General features: G+C 47.4%; 1 protein-coding gene across 1 annotated transcript in view; it reads right to left on the reverse strand.

Moving 5' to 3' along the window:
* Window positions 1-17,427, reverse strand: part of LOC144763170 (amine sulfotransferase-like) — a 596,057-nt gene that overhangs the window by 40,540 nt on the left and 538,090 nt on the right. Inside the window, exon 6 of the mRNA XM_078648510.1 lies at window positions 6,775-6,955. Coding sequence (XP_078504636.1) covers window positions 6,775-6,955 — 181 coding nt within the window. The remainder of the gene's footprint in view (window positions 1-6,774; window positions 6,956-17,427) is intronic.

Below are 17,427 nucleotides of genomic sequence, written 5' to 3' on the forward strand. Positions count from 1 at the left end.
ACACGTGGAGGGCAAAACTGTCCAGAATACAAGAATTAGAAAAGAAATATGCAATAAGATCAGGAGCAAAAAGAAAGTATGAGAAATATTGGAGTGTATGTATGTATTTTATTTTTTGTATTGCACAGTTACTTAAAACCATTTGCAAAATGACTTACATGCAATTTTAAAAGCAAATTAGAACAATTGTTTAAAAAAGACATTCTTTTAAAAAGCAATGGATTTACATACAACCGTATCAATACCGAGTAAGAAGATATATTATGTACATTTATAAATCGGAAAGTGATTGTCAGTTCAGCCTTGTTGGAGAATACTTATTTAACAGACCAGGTTGCCTTTTATGTTGTCTGGCCCCTCTTCTTCCATAAGCCTAAGACGCAACTCGGCCATGTATCTCCCAAATCTGGCCAAGTCCTGTGTTGTAGTGCAGGAAAAGAAAACCGAAGTTTTAAAAGGTTCTGACAGGACTGCAACATACAGGGACAACAACAAATCAAATGTAGCAAAGATTCAAATTTAAAGTCACAGATTCTGCATCTGATTTTATGTTCTAGAGATCTCCGCCCGGGATTTAATTATTTAATGGGGAGGGGCACAAGTCTGGCCCATACAATGTTTTACTGCTTTCCTTCCCAGAGCTTGCTTGAGATATGGCTGGATTTTACTCCCGGCAAACGATTTGATCAGCCACGGTGAGCCTCTTCCTGTTGCGTAGTCTGCTAGATCACTTCGGTGCGACAGTTGATAACATTGTTTATTAATTGAATTTTTGATGGCCAGGCAGTTTACCGTCCCCTGATCCCAATTTTCCAGTGCTAATCCCAGCGTTTCCACTGCTTCCTCTGTGTAACGATGCCACGGGTTAATTGACCCGCCGTAAATTGGCTTCAGCATGCTCTTTAGGCTTCTGGCTGGAGCTGTTAGGACTTGGTAGTAGTATTTCACGTGCATTCCCAAGCATTCTTTACTTTGTTGCTTCAGACCGAATTCTAAACGAATTAGGCTTTTGCGTGTATATTTAGGCAGTTTGAAAATGCGTTTGTAGGCATGGCATTGTGCTTTGTCTAACATTGATTCAATTTTACCCGGGAATGCCTGCTGTGCATACCCTGCAATTGCCCTGATTTTTGCTTGTATTACTTTCCTGATCGGAACAGTTGTTGGGCTTTGCATTATCTCATTTAGTTTGCATAGGGCATGAATTGTTGACTGTGCTTTAGCCTTCATTTTATGCAGATGTATTGTTGCTTTACCGGTTTCACTTAGCCAGCACCCTAGGTAGTTATAGTATTTTGCTGTGACGATGATTTCTTTGCCGACATGCCAGTTCAATTAGGCATTTATTATAAGTTCATTTCTTTCATTGTAGTTATTGAGGGCATCTAGGCCTCTTTGTAGCCCGATTTGTGTGTGATCCATTACCACTAAGTCATCTGCATACTGTAATATTTGCAGTTTGTTGGCTTACAAGACTGGCATTTTGAAGCTTCTTCCTCAAGTCAGCCGTGTATAAATTAAACAATGTGAGGGCAAGGACACATCCCTGTTTTAGGCCACGGTTTGTCCAACACTTCTTCGTTGTGGTATTATCTGCTAGCTTCACTTTGATCCAGGTGTTGCTGTACAATGAAATAATGGTGCTAAGAAGACCTACTGGGATATGCCAGTTGCGCTACTTATTCCAAAGCTTGTGTCGAGGCACTCCATCAAAGGCAGCTGAGTAGTCAACGAAGCATGCAAAGATTGGTATTATTTTTGCCATTTGCTTGCTGGTTCAGATACGACATGGCCACGATATTATCGATTGTGGAGCAGCCTTTGCGGAATCCGGTCTGGATTGGGGGGGAGGATTTAGTTCTCTTTGATCCAACTATTTAATTAATTCAATAAGGTGCTGGCATAGGCTTTTCCTTCGACATCCAAAAGGGCGATTAATCTATAATTTTTTGGGTCTGTATTATCTCCTTTTTTGAAGATGGGATGTAAAAAAGACCCTCGCCATGAATCCGGCACCTTTGCTTTCAATCGACATTCAATGAACAGATTGGATAAAATTTTGCCCCAATATACCGGATCTTCTCTAAAGATGGCTCCTGGAAGACCGTTCGGCCCGGGTGCCCCGTCCTTTCTTATCTTTTTTATTACCTTTTCGACTGCCATACGGTCTTGTTCTTTGCCCAAAAATTCCACTGAGACGTCCTCCTCTGTTATTACGCTGGCCGAGGAACAAGTTTCAGGGCTTCCTGGGATTGTAATACCCTCCTTTTCAATGTAAATTGTGGCGACATGTCTGAGCCAGGCGTCTGCATGTACAGAATTGCGCCTGTCTACTTTACCTTTCTCCAAGCTAGCTATAAATTGCCAGAGCTGACGTTGTTTGTTTGGTTTTGAGAGCTTGTGTATTGTTATCCAGTCTTTTATAAAAAAAAAAAATTCAGAGACCATAACTGGTGTCTGCGCTTTTTGGATAGATCTTTGCACATTTCCCTTGTTTCTTCCGTTCCTGCAATCCTATGTGCTCTTTTAGCCCTCTTAAGCTTACTTATTGTTGTTCATAGTATTTTATTGTTGTGTTTAAAATGTGAAGTGGATGTTGTATTTCCGTGTGGGATGTCTTTGTCATTGTTGGCAAGTATAGTTTTTAAGGCACAAATCCAACTTGTCAAATTGACCACACTAGGTTGTTTTCCAAGAGGCTTCCCTTTGTACTCTTGTTTATTTTTCCATACATTAAATAACGTAGCATGATACTTGTTCCATTTTAACCTTCTGACTAATGTATGGTCTTCAATCCCTGTTGAATGGGATACTACAACCGACTGTTCCCTCTGTATAATACTGGAATTTAAGTCCACCTGCAACAGTTTGTGATCGCTAGTTTCATATGATTTTACTTCGAAATTGACTAATTTCTGGGTGAGGAGGTTACATAAGAAGATGTAGTCAATTATAGAGCAGTTCTTAAAAGTGGCAGTACCTGAATATTTGAGATCTAAACTTTTCCAGGTTTCATTGGCAGACTTTAGGTCATAGTTTTTCAGAAATGCATTGAAAATTCTTTCAGAGCTGGCTGGACGTGACATGCCATTTTTTGTTCCCAGGTGGTGGAGATTAAAGTCTCCTACTATCACTTTGGGCACTAGTGCATTTGCGTGTAGAATTTCCTGTATTAAAGTTATGGTGTTTTTTGTAACTTCCAACTTTTTCTGGCCATATGCGTTTAAGTATATGTTTATAACTAGGATTGCAACACGTACATCTCTGTCCCTACTTCCCTCTATTAAGAGCGCCTGTAACACTTCTGACTCTATTTGAATCCTTTTTACTTTTATCTGTTTTAGATGTTTTATGTAAATCGAAATTCCTCCTGATGGTCTACCAAACCAATTGTGTTTAGTTGCCAGTGTATGGAAACCGGCATAGCCTTCGAGTTGGACATGCTCTGTAGCCCAGGTTTCTTGTAGGCATACTATGTCTCCCTCTTGCAGTGACTTGATTACTGTTTCGTGTTTGAGTGCTTTATGTATTCCTACCACGTTCCATGAATTGATTTTGAAATTAAAAGATGATTTATGATTCATGTAAGGTAGACTTGCTGTTTCCGATAATATGGCTTTAGCAGTGGGCGACCCTTGTCGATTCCATAGGGTATCTAATAGGGCAGCTTGGTCATCAGGAATAAAGAGTGTCGAGTTGTGACTCTCGGCCTGTCCTACTGAATTGATCATTCCATTGAATTTTCAGTGGCCCTTCGTCTTTTACTGTCCTACTTATGGTTTTGTCTTCCTGTCTGCTTACTAGTATGGTTAGTTTCTTATAGTTTTTATCTAAACATATATTTGTTGTACCTCGCAGTATCCCCTCTAGGTACTGTCTATTTGTTGTTGTATAATTTAAATTTGCAGGCTCTAGAAGAATTGATGGATACTTTTCTTGTCCCGGTGCACTTACTGCAATCCCCCAGTCTCTAAAAATATCTTTTGCTCTAAGGACTGCTTCAGACGTATGATGGTTTGACCAGGTCACTACAGTATCTTCTTTGCAGATGTCTCCCTCTTTTGGTTCAAACTGAACACAACCTATGTCTTCACTCTTTATGTGAGTCAACGAAGGTATATGTTGAAGGAGCCGTAGTAAATTCCCCCTGTTTAATGTATCGTGTCTACCCTTTGATTTATACTGTGGTTTGAGAATTGTTTTGCACATATTTCTGGTTTGGGCAGAAGTTGTTGTTGTACCGAACAAGGGTTCAGGGTGTAGAGTTTTTTTACAGTGCATCTCTCCTAGTGCGTTATCAAAGTTGGTACGCACAATGTTTTGGTTTTTGAGCCCTCTCCCACTATACCGTTAAGCAATCCACATTCATTTTTGTCCTTAACAGTTTCATTTACTATTTGCACCGTTTTCTTTACTTTTCCACAAGTTTCAGTGGAGATTGATTCCTGTACCGTGGTATTAGTGGTATGTGCATCATCACCCAGAGATTTATTTTGTTGTTGGCTCTTAATGAATATTGGATATAGTTTATTTGATGGTTGCCTTTCCTGGATTAACGGGTCGTTGCTAGTGGCTTCTGTGGAGACATATGTAGACTGACCCCAGCTCCTTCTGATTTGTATGGACTTTTGGCGCTTTAACTGTTTTTTTGCTTTTTCTTCATACGTCGCGACAGATTCGAATCAATAATGCTAGTTGGATTTTCCAGTTTCTTTTCCTTGTCTGGGGTTCTTCTTATTTCCACCGAAATATTGGAGTGTGTTTGAAACATAGGAAAACATCTTATAGTTGATATAAAGGATAGAACATATATGTAGGTACATGTTCGGATATAGCACTCTGCACTTTACTTTAATGGGAGCTCTTTCTGCTCTCTTGTTACATTTGGTATAAAGCAAAAGGGTACACATGTATGTATATGTTCTGATTTTGCACTTTGCACTTTAACTGATTATAATATTTTTGTACTATAGGAATATTGTGATTGCACTGCTGAGTATTTGGAAATGAATATCTATAATACCGTAAAATTTTGTAGTGTAGACTTAAACCACTTTTCTCTCTCCTCAATATTTTGAAATATGTATTTATATATGATATTATTGTATGTTGTAATGTCTATGAACTCTCAATAAAAATAAAAATAAAAAAGAAAGACATGGACTCAGCACATTCTCGGAAATCCCAACATGAGAATTGGAACTGGGACACATGAACAGGTACTTTAAGGCTAGGGTACTGGGACACAGACCAGAGGTTTAGACACAGTAACCTGAACTAGGGCACATGGGTTCTCTGACACCAGCAAAAGCCTTTGGTCAGAGCTAAAGTCCTCAAATCACTAACATAAATGATCAACTCTGCATTCTAGATTAACCATAAAATCAGGTAATTCTCATGAAGCATTTACAAAAGTGTTTTGGAAAGACTGACAAACAATAGGAAGCCATGATAAAATTGGGAAAATCAATAGATAATAGCAAAAATCTTACCATTATGTCCTCCCACACTTTGTCCATTTAAAACTATACGCCACAAGTGTGGGTGGGCCTTGTTGGGAATATGGTTGATTTCTGGGATGTCAGTAACTTCAATAATTGGACCAGGGTATGGCCAACACCAAGGGGTACATACCAATCCAAAACACTTCTGAAAACAATACACCAGGTGTAGTCCTCTGCAGTGTGGTTTGCCTGTATGCTATGCATCCTCTTACCTAAAATACCCAGCAAATGCTAAACATGTTCAAAAAGCCGAATCTCCTCATATTTCTGTGCTGAATATTTTGAAATTTGTGTAAAAGTCTCATTACCCACTAACCAGTGATCTAACACTTTTGCCAAAAAGAACAGAACTTTACATGTGAGGGTGTGCTTGTCTTAATGGATAGGAAAAGGCTAAAACTGTGAGTGAGTGAAGTATGCTGTCAAAGTAGTCTTCATATGTTCAACAGTGGGCCTTTTCCAGTTTCAGGCAATAGGCCCACCTACAAATGTTTTTGTTTTTGTAAATCAGGAAATGGGTGGCGACTTTGGATGGAGAGGCCACAAATCACTAACATCCTCCAGTACCAAAAGGCCGTGCAAATGGCAGAGATCGTACTTTACTGAGGCCCCCTTAGTAATTCCAGTCGTCTTGCAACTGAACTCTGTTCCCTAGTGATAACCCTGTTTTAGAGGTCCTCGTTTAGAGTTGGTCATTGTGAAAGACCTGCAGTCAATAGGTGAGGCTGCCACCCCAACAAACCATAGTTCCCTCACTAAATTAGAGAGGTGAGAACTGCTTTGTATTTGGTGACTGAGCCTCCACTACCTCTTTCATTGGAAACCTTTGACCCCGGCATCCCATCTGTCAGAGTGCTAAAGAGTCTATGCACTGAAATGGCAAACCTATTTAGGGAGGACCTTCCGATGTCTATTTTGAGTGCATGAGTCCCAACATGAGGCATGGTGGCTCAGGGCACGAAAATATAAAAACTCCGTGCATTGGGGGCCATTGATTTTTTTTTAGCCAACATGACATGGCAGCTGCACGGCATTACAGCTTTGATTAAAGAGGTTCTAGCTCTTGAGTACTTTTGTGAAAACAAATACTCTAAGTCTTGGGTATCTCTGTATTGGAAGGATAGCCTTTTGCCAGACTGTGAGAAGCGAAGGAAATAAAGGCTGGTGTTCTTCCACTAATATACAAATGACAATCCAATTAATTAACGTTAAGCCATTTATAACAAGGAAACACATTTTTCTTCATTAAGTGAGTTCACTCTATCAATACCTTTGCGAAGGAATCGCCCTTGGCTGGTTTCTAATATATTTTCTTTTAAAGATTCATAGTTTGCCCCTTTCTCCGTAGCCATTGTCTTGAAAGTAGCACGTTGCACAACAACATTCACTGCGTCCTCAGTCAGCTCCTTCTCCAAAAAGTCACATATCTTCAGCACAGCGCTTTTAAGGTCCTGAAATAGTTGTAAATATAGAATTAAGGCTCGATAGGAGATAAGATAATGCATTGTCACCCATTAAACTTGCAGAGGCGGTTTCAGACATTGAATTAAAAGACCTGGAAAAACACAGAAAATGCGAGTGCCTTTAGAAAAACATATAGTTTAGAGAAACTCCTTTCAACCTTGGACTATGGAGAGGGTAAACTGGAAACTCATACAATAAACCTGTGAAAATTGCAGCAATTTTAGAGCTTTCATTAAACTTGCAAGGAACAAGACCATGCACTGCAATAACGAAATTGTTGAACAGCGGTATGAAATATGAATCACAACTTCAATCAATTACTATTTGATCTGAAATGGCTCCTTCACACAGCACAACACACTTATTTCTGAAGAGTGAAAGCCTTTATTGCAGAATGAAGAACACATGTCCTGGTTAATGTGTTCCAGCTTATATAGAAAGTGTGTTAAGCTTTGTAGGAAACAACGTCAACTTCTTGACTTTCCACATAGAGAAATTTAGAAGTAATTTACATTTAGCACTTTGGCTGTCTAATAACATATATAAAACATCATAAAATGACATACACATGTGTCCTGACAAAGAGCTAGACAATGAATGGATTTTTTTATAGCTCAAGCAAAAATTCAACTCAAATAGCTTGTTGTTGGGGCACACACACGTACACACACACGCACACACATTTGGCCCACCAAGGAGCTAAATGCGGGTTTGATTTTTTTCTTAGGCCAAGAAATGTCCAAACAGCATCTATCTTCTTTCTGGGGATGAACACACCTGTCTATTCCACAACAAGGAGCCAGGTGCTCTTTGGACTTTTTGTTCATTTAGCAAAAAATCCAATCAATATCTGGTTCCTTGCTGAGGCGCCAGCACACATTCCACGCCACATCAAGAAGCCAGAAGCTGTGTGTTTTTTTCCTCTAAGATAAATCCAAAAGTGCTTGCCCCTTTTTGGTCCCCTGACACACAGTGGAGCCCTTTCTAGGATACATGATACCTGATATATTCTTTTGATAATGAAGAAGTGTAATCTTGATCCCATCTGTAGATAATGTAGGAATGCATCATACTCACACACAGTCAGCACTTAAAAATATTCTGTCAGTACTAATGTGCTAAAAGGGGTGGGAGATTTTGTACTAAAGGGTATTTTGCATGAAATATATATTTAGAATGTGAATAATAAAGTAATGTTACAATTTAGGTATTATAGGGACAGGAGGAAATTGTCTGAAATGTCGTATTGTGAGATATTTGATTTGGATGTGTGCAACTAATGTTTAACGTTATACGTGTAATTTAAATTAATCATGTGCAAATGAATTTACACTGAGACGTTTAATGATTCATTGCATTTATTAGTGCCCTAAGCAGTTGCAGATATTTAATGTGTAGAAAGGTCCACATGTTCTGTAACCCTGTGCACACGTCAACTTAGCAAAACCAGGACTCACGAGCCTCAAGGAGAGATTTGTTCAGTTGCTGCTCACATTAAGATTTGAAATTCACATTTAGCCATCAAGCATGGAATGTATGCTGGTGAATTGTTTCTACTGCAGGTGTGAATAAGCCTCATTATTTAGAATATAGAAGTTTTGTGTAAATAGTAGCAAAGCATGGGAAGGAGCAGTCTGCCAAGGGAATAGCAGTAACATGGGAGGAGTGGAGATCTCATGGGCAAGGAATGGCCAAGGATGAGGGTAGATAAATTGTTATCTGGCTGAGAAAAGGTGCTGAAGTATCCAGTTGTACCAGAGCTATGGACATTTCCCAAGGAGAAGAGACCTGAGAGTGTTATGTCGACGCAGATGATATTATGTGCTGCGTCTAGTTAGGGAGAGAGTCCATTTTAGGTTTCCTTAAGGAGCAGACTTATACTGCTGCTTGAGTGGCTTTGTGCTACTTGATCCATCATCAGAGTGTTTTACTGAAGACTCTGAGGAATGACACCCTTCTTTTTAATTATTTGATTATGTCCCTACTTAATGCTCTAATATAGAGTTGCCCTTGTTAGGTTAGTGTAGGGAAAGTTAGGTTACTCATGCTCGTTAAAGAGAATCATCTGATGCAATTTAATCATTTTCTTAGTTTGCTTTGTACTATATAAGACATATCTCTTGAGGAGATTTAGACACACTCGGATCTTTTTGTACTTTTATACGATTTTATTGAGAATGATCTACATTTAATTATTTCTGAACTTTTAATTAAACCTACAAAGAGTCAAGTGGATTAATTGGTAGCCACATTGATTGCACTGTTGTGAAATGATAACCGGTGATTTGATTTGTTTCACCGTTCACTCTACTAGAAAGACCTATCCTCTCTAAGGAGAAATTGTGTATATGGCCTAGACATAACCAGTAAACAGACATATATTTGTAGTTTGTGCAAAATCCCATGATTCCCAGAGCCAGCAATCGAACTGTAGTCTACAATGTTTTTTCCATTGGGCAATGAGAAGGATTCCTTGCTAATATAAATTAACATGAATATGAATTGGGGGTGAATAAAAGTGTATGGACCAGATGTTCGACCTTCAGTGTTTGAGACTTCCAATTTGCAATTTTTTTGCAAACACTGATGTGCAACAGTGTCTGAGGCTCTGTTTGTGATTCTCATATGAGTCACAAAGGATCTGCCACAAAGTATTTATGATTAGCACAAACAACAAGAGCAACCCATAATACTTTGCAAACTGGGTATTGCTATTTAAGCAGAAACAATGTTCACAAGGAACTAATTTGAACCAATTAATAATATTTTTTGCAAGGAATAGTATTTCTTGCAATATTTAAACAGAGAAAACAAAATAGAGAATCAAACCATATTTAAATTAGGTGTATCACTTTTATAAAAATCTTTTGTAGAAAAGTCATAGAAAAAACAAATTTTGCTGTACTCACTTCAGCCGAAGTGAGTATTATTTATTTTGCACAGACAATATTTAATTTCAAAGTATGTTTATTGAGTTTTAGAACAGAAAAAAAAGGCATGGCATAGCAATGGACAATCAACAGGCAAGTTAGGCAAGCGAGACAGACAGACACGTCTTCTCTAATAAGCGTTAGGTGAGCAGGATGAGCATGCCCAGATGGAAAGGTGGTGCCCGGAGGTCGAGAGAAGCCCCTAGTCGGGGCAACAAGTAAACAAGCCAGCCCTAAGAACCCGCCTCCCCCCCTAACACCCAACTCTAACGCCCCCCCCACCCCACCAGTACGCCAGTCTTCCATAGTAATCGTGTGAGTTATAGCTAGTCTAAATGTATCAGGGTGCCTCTGGTCGCGTTCGGTCCACCATGCAGTCCGTGAGTCGTAGGATACGAAGGTTCTTCGGGCAGGTGATTTCGTGGAATTCCCTGGAGAGCAACGTCAGGAGCGGCTGCCAAGTGGTGCGGAATGCGTCAGTGGTATGTGTGAGTGTGGCCTGGATCCGTTCCATGCCCAACGTGAACCACAGCTTGTGTAGCCAGCCAGTGTGGGTGGGTGGGATAGTGGAGCCCCAGAGCGACAGGACGTGTTGCGATGCTGCCTGCATAGCGATGCCCATCTGTTTGCCGCGAGCTGATCTCAGGGGGAATGTAAGTGCATTGGGAAGCCCTAGGAGTGTGTATGCTGGGAAACGTGGGATCTCAGTGTCGAACGTGGAATCAATATCGTCCAGGACGACCTTCCAGTACTCCTGCAAGGCGGGACATTCCCACAGGAGGTGAGTCAGTGTACTCCGGCTGCCACATCCTCTCCAACACAGCGCGCTACGGGTCGGGTTGCCTTGATTGAGTCTCGCTGGGGTAAGGTGCCAATAGATAGCCAATTTTATCGCCGATTCCCTGGCTTTGGTATTGCGGGTAGTGTGGGCGGCCCTGTAATATATGTGGTTCCATTCTATTGAGGAAAGAGGTCTTCCAAATTCTGCTTCCCATCGCCGCTGTCCAGCGGTCTTAGCAGGGTCGGCAGCAGGGGAGAGCATCCGATAGAGGTCTGAGATAAGATGTTTATCTGAGTCCTTGGACACGAGCCAGCGCTCGAACGGTGTCATTTGCCAGAGGGGCAACGTCCGGGCTCAAGAGCCAGTGGCGGATTTGGAAATATTGAAACATGTGAGGGTTATCCACTCCATAGTCTCGCGAGATGTCGGCGAGAGAGAGGAACCCCTCCATATCAAAGAGGTGCCCAGCTGATCGGCAAGGCGTGTCACGCCATTGCAGGAAAGCTCGAGTGTCCGTGCCGGGTGGGAATGCGGGGTTGTCAAAGAGCGGGGTAAGTGGGGACGGGAAGGTCGTGAGGCCCCGTTTGACCGCTACCATGTCCCAGGTCGCCATAGTGGTCAGAGTAATAGGGGAGCGGAGGAGATAACGTGGCCTGTGCTGGCGAGCAAGAAACGGTATCTTCCACAGGGAGGTCTGTGCCATGGCCCTGTCCTGAAAGAGCCATCTCTTCTCTGATTCGGGCCGGTACCACTCCACTAGATATCGAATTTACGAGGCCTGGAAGTATTGCAGCAAGTTTGGGACCCCGAGGCCGCCCTCGTCTACAGTCCTGTGCGCTACTCGTCGATGTAGCCTGGCGCGTTTCCTCTCCCACACAAATTGGTGAAGATCATGTTGGAGGTCAGCTAGCATTCCCATTGGCGGCGACACCGGGAGGGTCTGAAAGATGTATAATATTTTGGGTAGGACCGACATCTTTACCGCCGCGATCCTCCCAAGTAAGGAGAGGGGTTGCTTTGACCAACGCGCGAGATCAGCCCGGATCTGGGATGATAAGGTAGAGTAGTTGTGATTAACCGTCGAGACCGTGGAGGAGGTCAGGGTAATCCCCAGGTATGGCAGTCGAGTGGTGGACCGCAGTTGGCACCCAAAGGTGGGCGGTGGGTTATTGGGAAGAGCATGGCTGCCAAGGGGCAGTATCAGGGACTTCCCCTGGTTGACCTTGAAACCTGACACCGCGCCGAATTGTTCCAGCTCCGCCAAAAGCGCTGGTATGGAGCTAGATGGGCGGTCCAAAGCGGCGATTATGTCGTCTGCGTACAGTCCCACCACGTGGGGTTCGTTGCCGAAAGACATTCCTATAATGTGGGGATTATCGCGGATCTTCTGCGCTAAGGGCTCCACGTATAGAGCAAATAGGAGGGGTGAGAGGGGACACCCCTGGCGGGTTCCCCTCTGTATCTCGAAGGGGTCGGACTTGAGGCCACCCAGCCGGACACGTGCCAAGGGACGGTGGTAGCAGCTCGCGATCCAGGCCTGAAACCGGTCGCCCAGGTGGTAGCGCCGCAGCACAGCCTGCAAGTAGGTCCAGTCGACACGGTCGAAAGCCTTCTCTGCATCGATGGCTAATAGGGCAGAGTCGGAGACCTGAAAATGAGCTTTGTCCACGAGGTGCAGGAGTCTTTTGGTATTGTCACTGCACTGGCGGTTCGGGACAAAGCCCGATTGGTCCGGTTCGAGGATGCCCGGGAGGCAGGGGCCTAGGCGAGCCGCCAGTACCCCCGTAAACAGCTTCAGATCTAGATTGAGTAAGGAGATGGGGCGGAATGCGGAGCAGTGCGTTGGGGGTTTGCCCGGCTTAGGCAGGACCACAATGTCGGCTGCAAGCATATCGGGTGGGATGGAACTCGGCCCTTCAAAGGAATTAAATAGCCTGGCGAGGATAGGCGCTAGGACATGGCCGAAGGATTTATAAAAGCCCGATGAGAAGCCGTCAGGGCCCGGGGATTTAAGCGGACGGAGGCGTGCAATGGCAGCGAGGATCTCGTCGGGGCGAATGGGGGCATCAAGGGTTTCCACGCTCGCCGAACATAACGGCGTAATATCGGCCGATTGCAAGTAGGTGTCAATGGCTGTCGGCGACGCCTTATCCGTGCTATATAGAGAGGCATAGTAGGAGCGAAAGGCCGAGGCGATCTGTGCGTCCTCAGTAACTGCATAGCCGGCGTCGTCTAGCAGCGTCGTGATTTTGGAGCGTTGGAGTTTGGCTTTCAAGGCGCTGGCCAGGAGCCGGCCGGTGCGGTTGCCCCCCACGTAGTACGTGTGACGGAGGCGAAGAGCAGCAAATTCTGCCCTGTCGGTGTCGAGGCTAGCCAACTGAGCCCGGGCGGCCTTAAGTTGGCGCCAAATTCTCGGGGCGCCAGTGCGGCTGTGAACTCTCTCCAACTCCGCGACTTTGTCGGAGAGGTCGCTCCTCTTTTCTTTGCGAAGTTTGGCGTCTGCAGCTGATATCGCTATCAGCTCCCCCCTAACGACAGCTTTCAAAGCTCCCCATAAGGACGACATCGACACATCAGAGGTGTCGTTGGTGGCCAAGTAGTCTGAGATGCATTTATGAAGTTGGCGGGTTACCGCCGGTTTTTGTAAGAGGGTTTCGTTAAGCCTCCACGACCCCGGAGTGCGCGGCGAACTGGGCACGTTAAGCGTCAGTTCCACTGCTTGATGGTCGGAGAGGGCAGCCGGGACAATTGACACTGTGGCGATGTGGGGAATGAAGGTCGATGAGCCCATGAAGTGGTCTATGCGTGCGTAAGTGTGGTGTACGTGTGAGTAGAATGTGTACTGCGTTGTAAGTGGGTGTGCGTGTCTCCAAAGGTCCGAGATGTCTCTATCATGCAGCCAAGTGGTGCCCTTCTGCGAAATCGCCCCTGTGTCTCCGTAACGGTGCCCCAATCTATCCTTGACTGTATCCATGACGAGGTTAAGGTCCCCCCCTAGGAGCATGTAGGTGTGAGGTGCTTGAAGCGTTTCTGAGATTGCGGATAGTAAGAAGGGTTCCTGACCTGTATTGGGGGAATAGATGGAGCCTATCGCGTAGGTGGTGTTGCCTATCTGGAAAGCGTGGGCTAGAAGGCGTCCCTTAATTTCCCCTATTTTGGCCCCTACCTTGCCTTTGAAGCGCCGTGATATGAGTATAGCCACCCCAGCTTTCTTTGATGGGAGAGAGGAGAAGAGTTGCTGTGGGAAAGCGCGGGAGCGCAGCCGGTGCCAGTCCTTAGCCAAGAGGTGGGTTTCTTGCAGCAGGCAGACGTCGGCCTCAGAGTTCTCTAGGTAGGAGATGATAGCCCTGCGCTTAATCGGGTTATTGAGTCCCTTGACGTTAAGAGACAGGATTTTGAGCGTATCAGCCATCGCCGGGGCACACAGGGGCGAACGGGGGCAGTAGTGCAAGACGCTGCGCAATGGTGGAAAACATGGGCAAACCCTGGTGTGTGTAAAGATCCCACGGCGTACTGGTCCCCCCCAATAATCCCCTCCCCCCCGTGACCACCCTAACCCCAACAGAGTGGACCAGCCAAACCCCCCTCAAGTACTGAACCCCCATTCCCCAAATTCCCCACCCCCTCCCAGAACAGCCCCCCAACAGAAACCGGTAAAAGTCTCGGGCCTAGTCGTGCAGGGCACAGGTCCGTAGAAAGTCAAAGAAAGGGGTACCATGGTTGCAGCCCAGTTGGCGGCTCCCCGGCCCAGACCCCAGTTAAGCCATGTGCGAGTGAGAGAACACCCCCAAATTGGTCAAGGTTCAAAAGGTCAATGTTCTACAGATCGGGTGCTGTGTTATCTGCCACTTCCTGTACTGCCGCCTCTCGTTCCTGGGCGACCGTGATCGGGTCGGGTTTCGGGATGGTTCTCGGCGTTCTCCTCCTGCGGACCGTCTGCCAGCCGTCTCTTGTAGGGCGAGGTGGGTCCTCTTGCGACCGGGACGGAGAGGCGTCTCTGGAGGTTGAACTTTCCGGCATGTCGATCCCAAGCAGGGAGCAGGTGTCGCGGAGTGATCTAAGCTGGTGGAGGGAGCCGTTCCACTTAAAGATCAAACGGAACGGGTGGCCCCAAGAGTAGGGTATCCCGGCATCCCGCAGGAAGTTCGTCGCAGGTCTGAAGGATTTACGCTTTTGTAGGGTGATGTTAGAGAGATCCTGAAAAAGGGCTACAGGGTCATCGCGAAATCTGATGGGCTGTGCTTTCCTGGCCTCTCTAAGGATGCGTTCCTTCAGGGGGAAGTCCGGGAGGAACGCTAGAATGTCCGGAGGTGGTGCAGGTGCTCTGCGTGGCATGCCCACCCTGTGCGCCCTGTCGATTCGGATCTCAAAGTCGCTTGGCTCTCCCAGGATGTCTCTGAATAGGTCTTGAAGGTAGTTGGTCACATTGTCCTTTTCAGCCTTCAACGGAACACCCCTGACCCGTATGTTATTCCGCCTGGAGCGGTTCTCCAAGTCTTCAGAGTGCGACTGTAAATCCACCTGTTGATCCTGAAGTCGCAGGATTTCCTGCTGGAGTCTCTCCACCTCCCCACTGCGGGACCGATCAGCGTCCTCCAGAGAGGCAACTCGCTCACCCAGGCCATCAATGTCACGACGGAGTTTGCGTTGTTCCCCAGCCAAGTCCTGTTTCAGAGTCTGGAAGTCCTCTCGCAGTGTGTTGAAGAGGGAGGCCAGGAAGGCTTTCGTGATCGGAGCGGAGTCTTCGTCCTGCGGCTGAGGGCTCGCGGGGGGTTTCGGGGACGACTGTGGCTGGTTCTTGTCTCCTTTCGACGCTGCTTTATGCATGAGTTCCACAACATTCCGGGTCCCTTTGCGATTAGAGTGCGTCATGATGTCAAGAACAGGGTGATGGGCCAGCCGATGGGTATCGTCGGGAGCTGTCGAGTGATCGCCCAGCAACGAAACGAACCGTGACGGGTAGCGGACGAATCAGAGCCAGTTCTGGGCCCTGCGAAGGGTCAAGGAACGGCGGTCCAAGAAGAAGCTCCGCAAGCCACTCCGGGGGCGGAAGATTCTTTCGTGGGGCGCTGCAAGGGCGGCGCTCAGAGTGTGTAGTGGCTAGTGAGGTAGTGGGGGTAGAGATGACCAGATTAGTCCGGCTGGGGCCACCGTGCCGCGCCGAGCAAGGTTATGCTTGATAGAGGAAGAGCAACGTAGGCCTAGGAAGAGTGCTTAGGCGCCAGGCAGGGGAGCAGCGCCTCGGGAGCAGCTGGAGGAAGATCTCGTGGACTGGATGTCGCGGAGAGGTCCACGGACGGCCCCAGTGTCTGAGTGGGGGACCCGGTGGACGGCGGACAGCAGGCAACAGGGAGGAGGTCGGGACTGACGGCCCTGGCGAGATGGGGCCGTGGATAGCGTCCAGCAGGGCTGCGTCACCGACCTCAGCAGTTGAGGGTCATCCAACAGAGAGTGCAGGGACCCGGGGGGGGGAGAGTGTTCGGTAGTCCAGGTCGCTGGGCGCCACTCACCTTATGCCCCCCGTCCAGGGGGCCGTTATCAATGCGGGGGTGTGCTGCTGGGTGGCTTCCCACGTCGCCGGTGTGTCTCTTCGCCGGTAGGCCAGGGGGCGGGGGGGCTCTGGGACTCCCCCGGCGGCGGGCCGATGCCGCTTAGTAAGATGGCCGCCGTGGGTGGCGCGGTGGACGGAGGCCTCCGGTGGGGCTCGCAGTTCTCGGAGAGGCCGGGGTGAGTAGGCTATGTTCTATGCCGCCACCCGGTAGGCCCACGCCGGGGTCTAAATTGTCCAATGGGCTCCCGCTGGAGTGCACGAGGCTCCGATGGAGCGGAGCCGCTGATCCCAGCGCGTCCTCCCCAGAGGCCGCCGATGAGGTGGGGGAGGACCAGCGGGAGCGCACAAGACCGGAGGCCGGTGCTCCGCGCAGCCCAAGGTTCTGTAGGCCCGCCAAGAGAAGGCGCGGGTATGTGTCTGGAGGCCCACGCCGGGGCCTGGAGTCGTTGGTTGGCTGCTGACGGGGCACGGCCCGCCCGGGAAAGGCCAGGAGCACCGACCCCTCAGGTATTCGGTCGCTGGATGCCCCGGGCTCCTCTTCGTGGGCAGCCTCTCGCAGGCCTAGCAATCCTGTCTACGCCCGCAGCCGCCGAGGCGTAGGCGCGCGGCGGAAGGGCTCTAACCTTCTTCGCCGTTGCACCGGTCGCGTCAACAGCGGAAGCTGCGGGTCGCCAGTGTCCGTCGGCGCACAAAGCTCTAGCCGGCGGTCCCCCAGTGGAGCAGGGTTGGTATGCGCAGGGTGTGGGCGCTGTGGGTCCGCCGGGGCTGGTCCCGTCCGGTCGTCTGGTAGGCCCACGCCGGGGCCTGGATTTGCCGGGGGGTCCTCCGGCGCGACGCACTGTGTCCGGGGGGGTCGGGGCGCACCGCCTCCCCCAGCTATCACACGCAGCCGCCGAGGTCGCCTCTCTGTGTTCCGGTGTGCGCTTCCACGGCACTCCGGTCTAGTGCGTGCAGTCACTGCAGTGCGACCGCGCGGCGGAAGGGCTCAAACCTTCGTCGCCATTGCGCTGTCCTCTCCGGCGGCTGGGAATGCGGGGCCACAGGCGATCAATAGCCCAGAAAAATCCAACCGGTAGCGCTCCAAGGCAGCAGAAAGGTTCGAGCTTGATTTGGGCAGAATCACAGGGGGTGGTAGCTGGAAATAACGTGATAATGGGGCTTTGGGCCGGGGAGCCTCTCGATTCACGTCTATTCAAG

The sequence above is a fragment of the Lissotriton helveticus genome, chromosome 6, assembly GCF_964261635.1.
Source record: "Lissotriton helveticus chromosome 6, aLisHel1.1, whole genome shotgun sequence".
Classification (NCBI taxonomy): domain Eukaryota; kingdom Metazoa; phylum Chordata; class Amphibia; order Caudata; family Salamandridae; genus Lissotriton; species Lissotriton helveticus.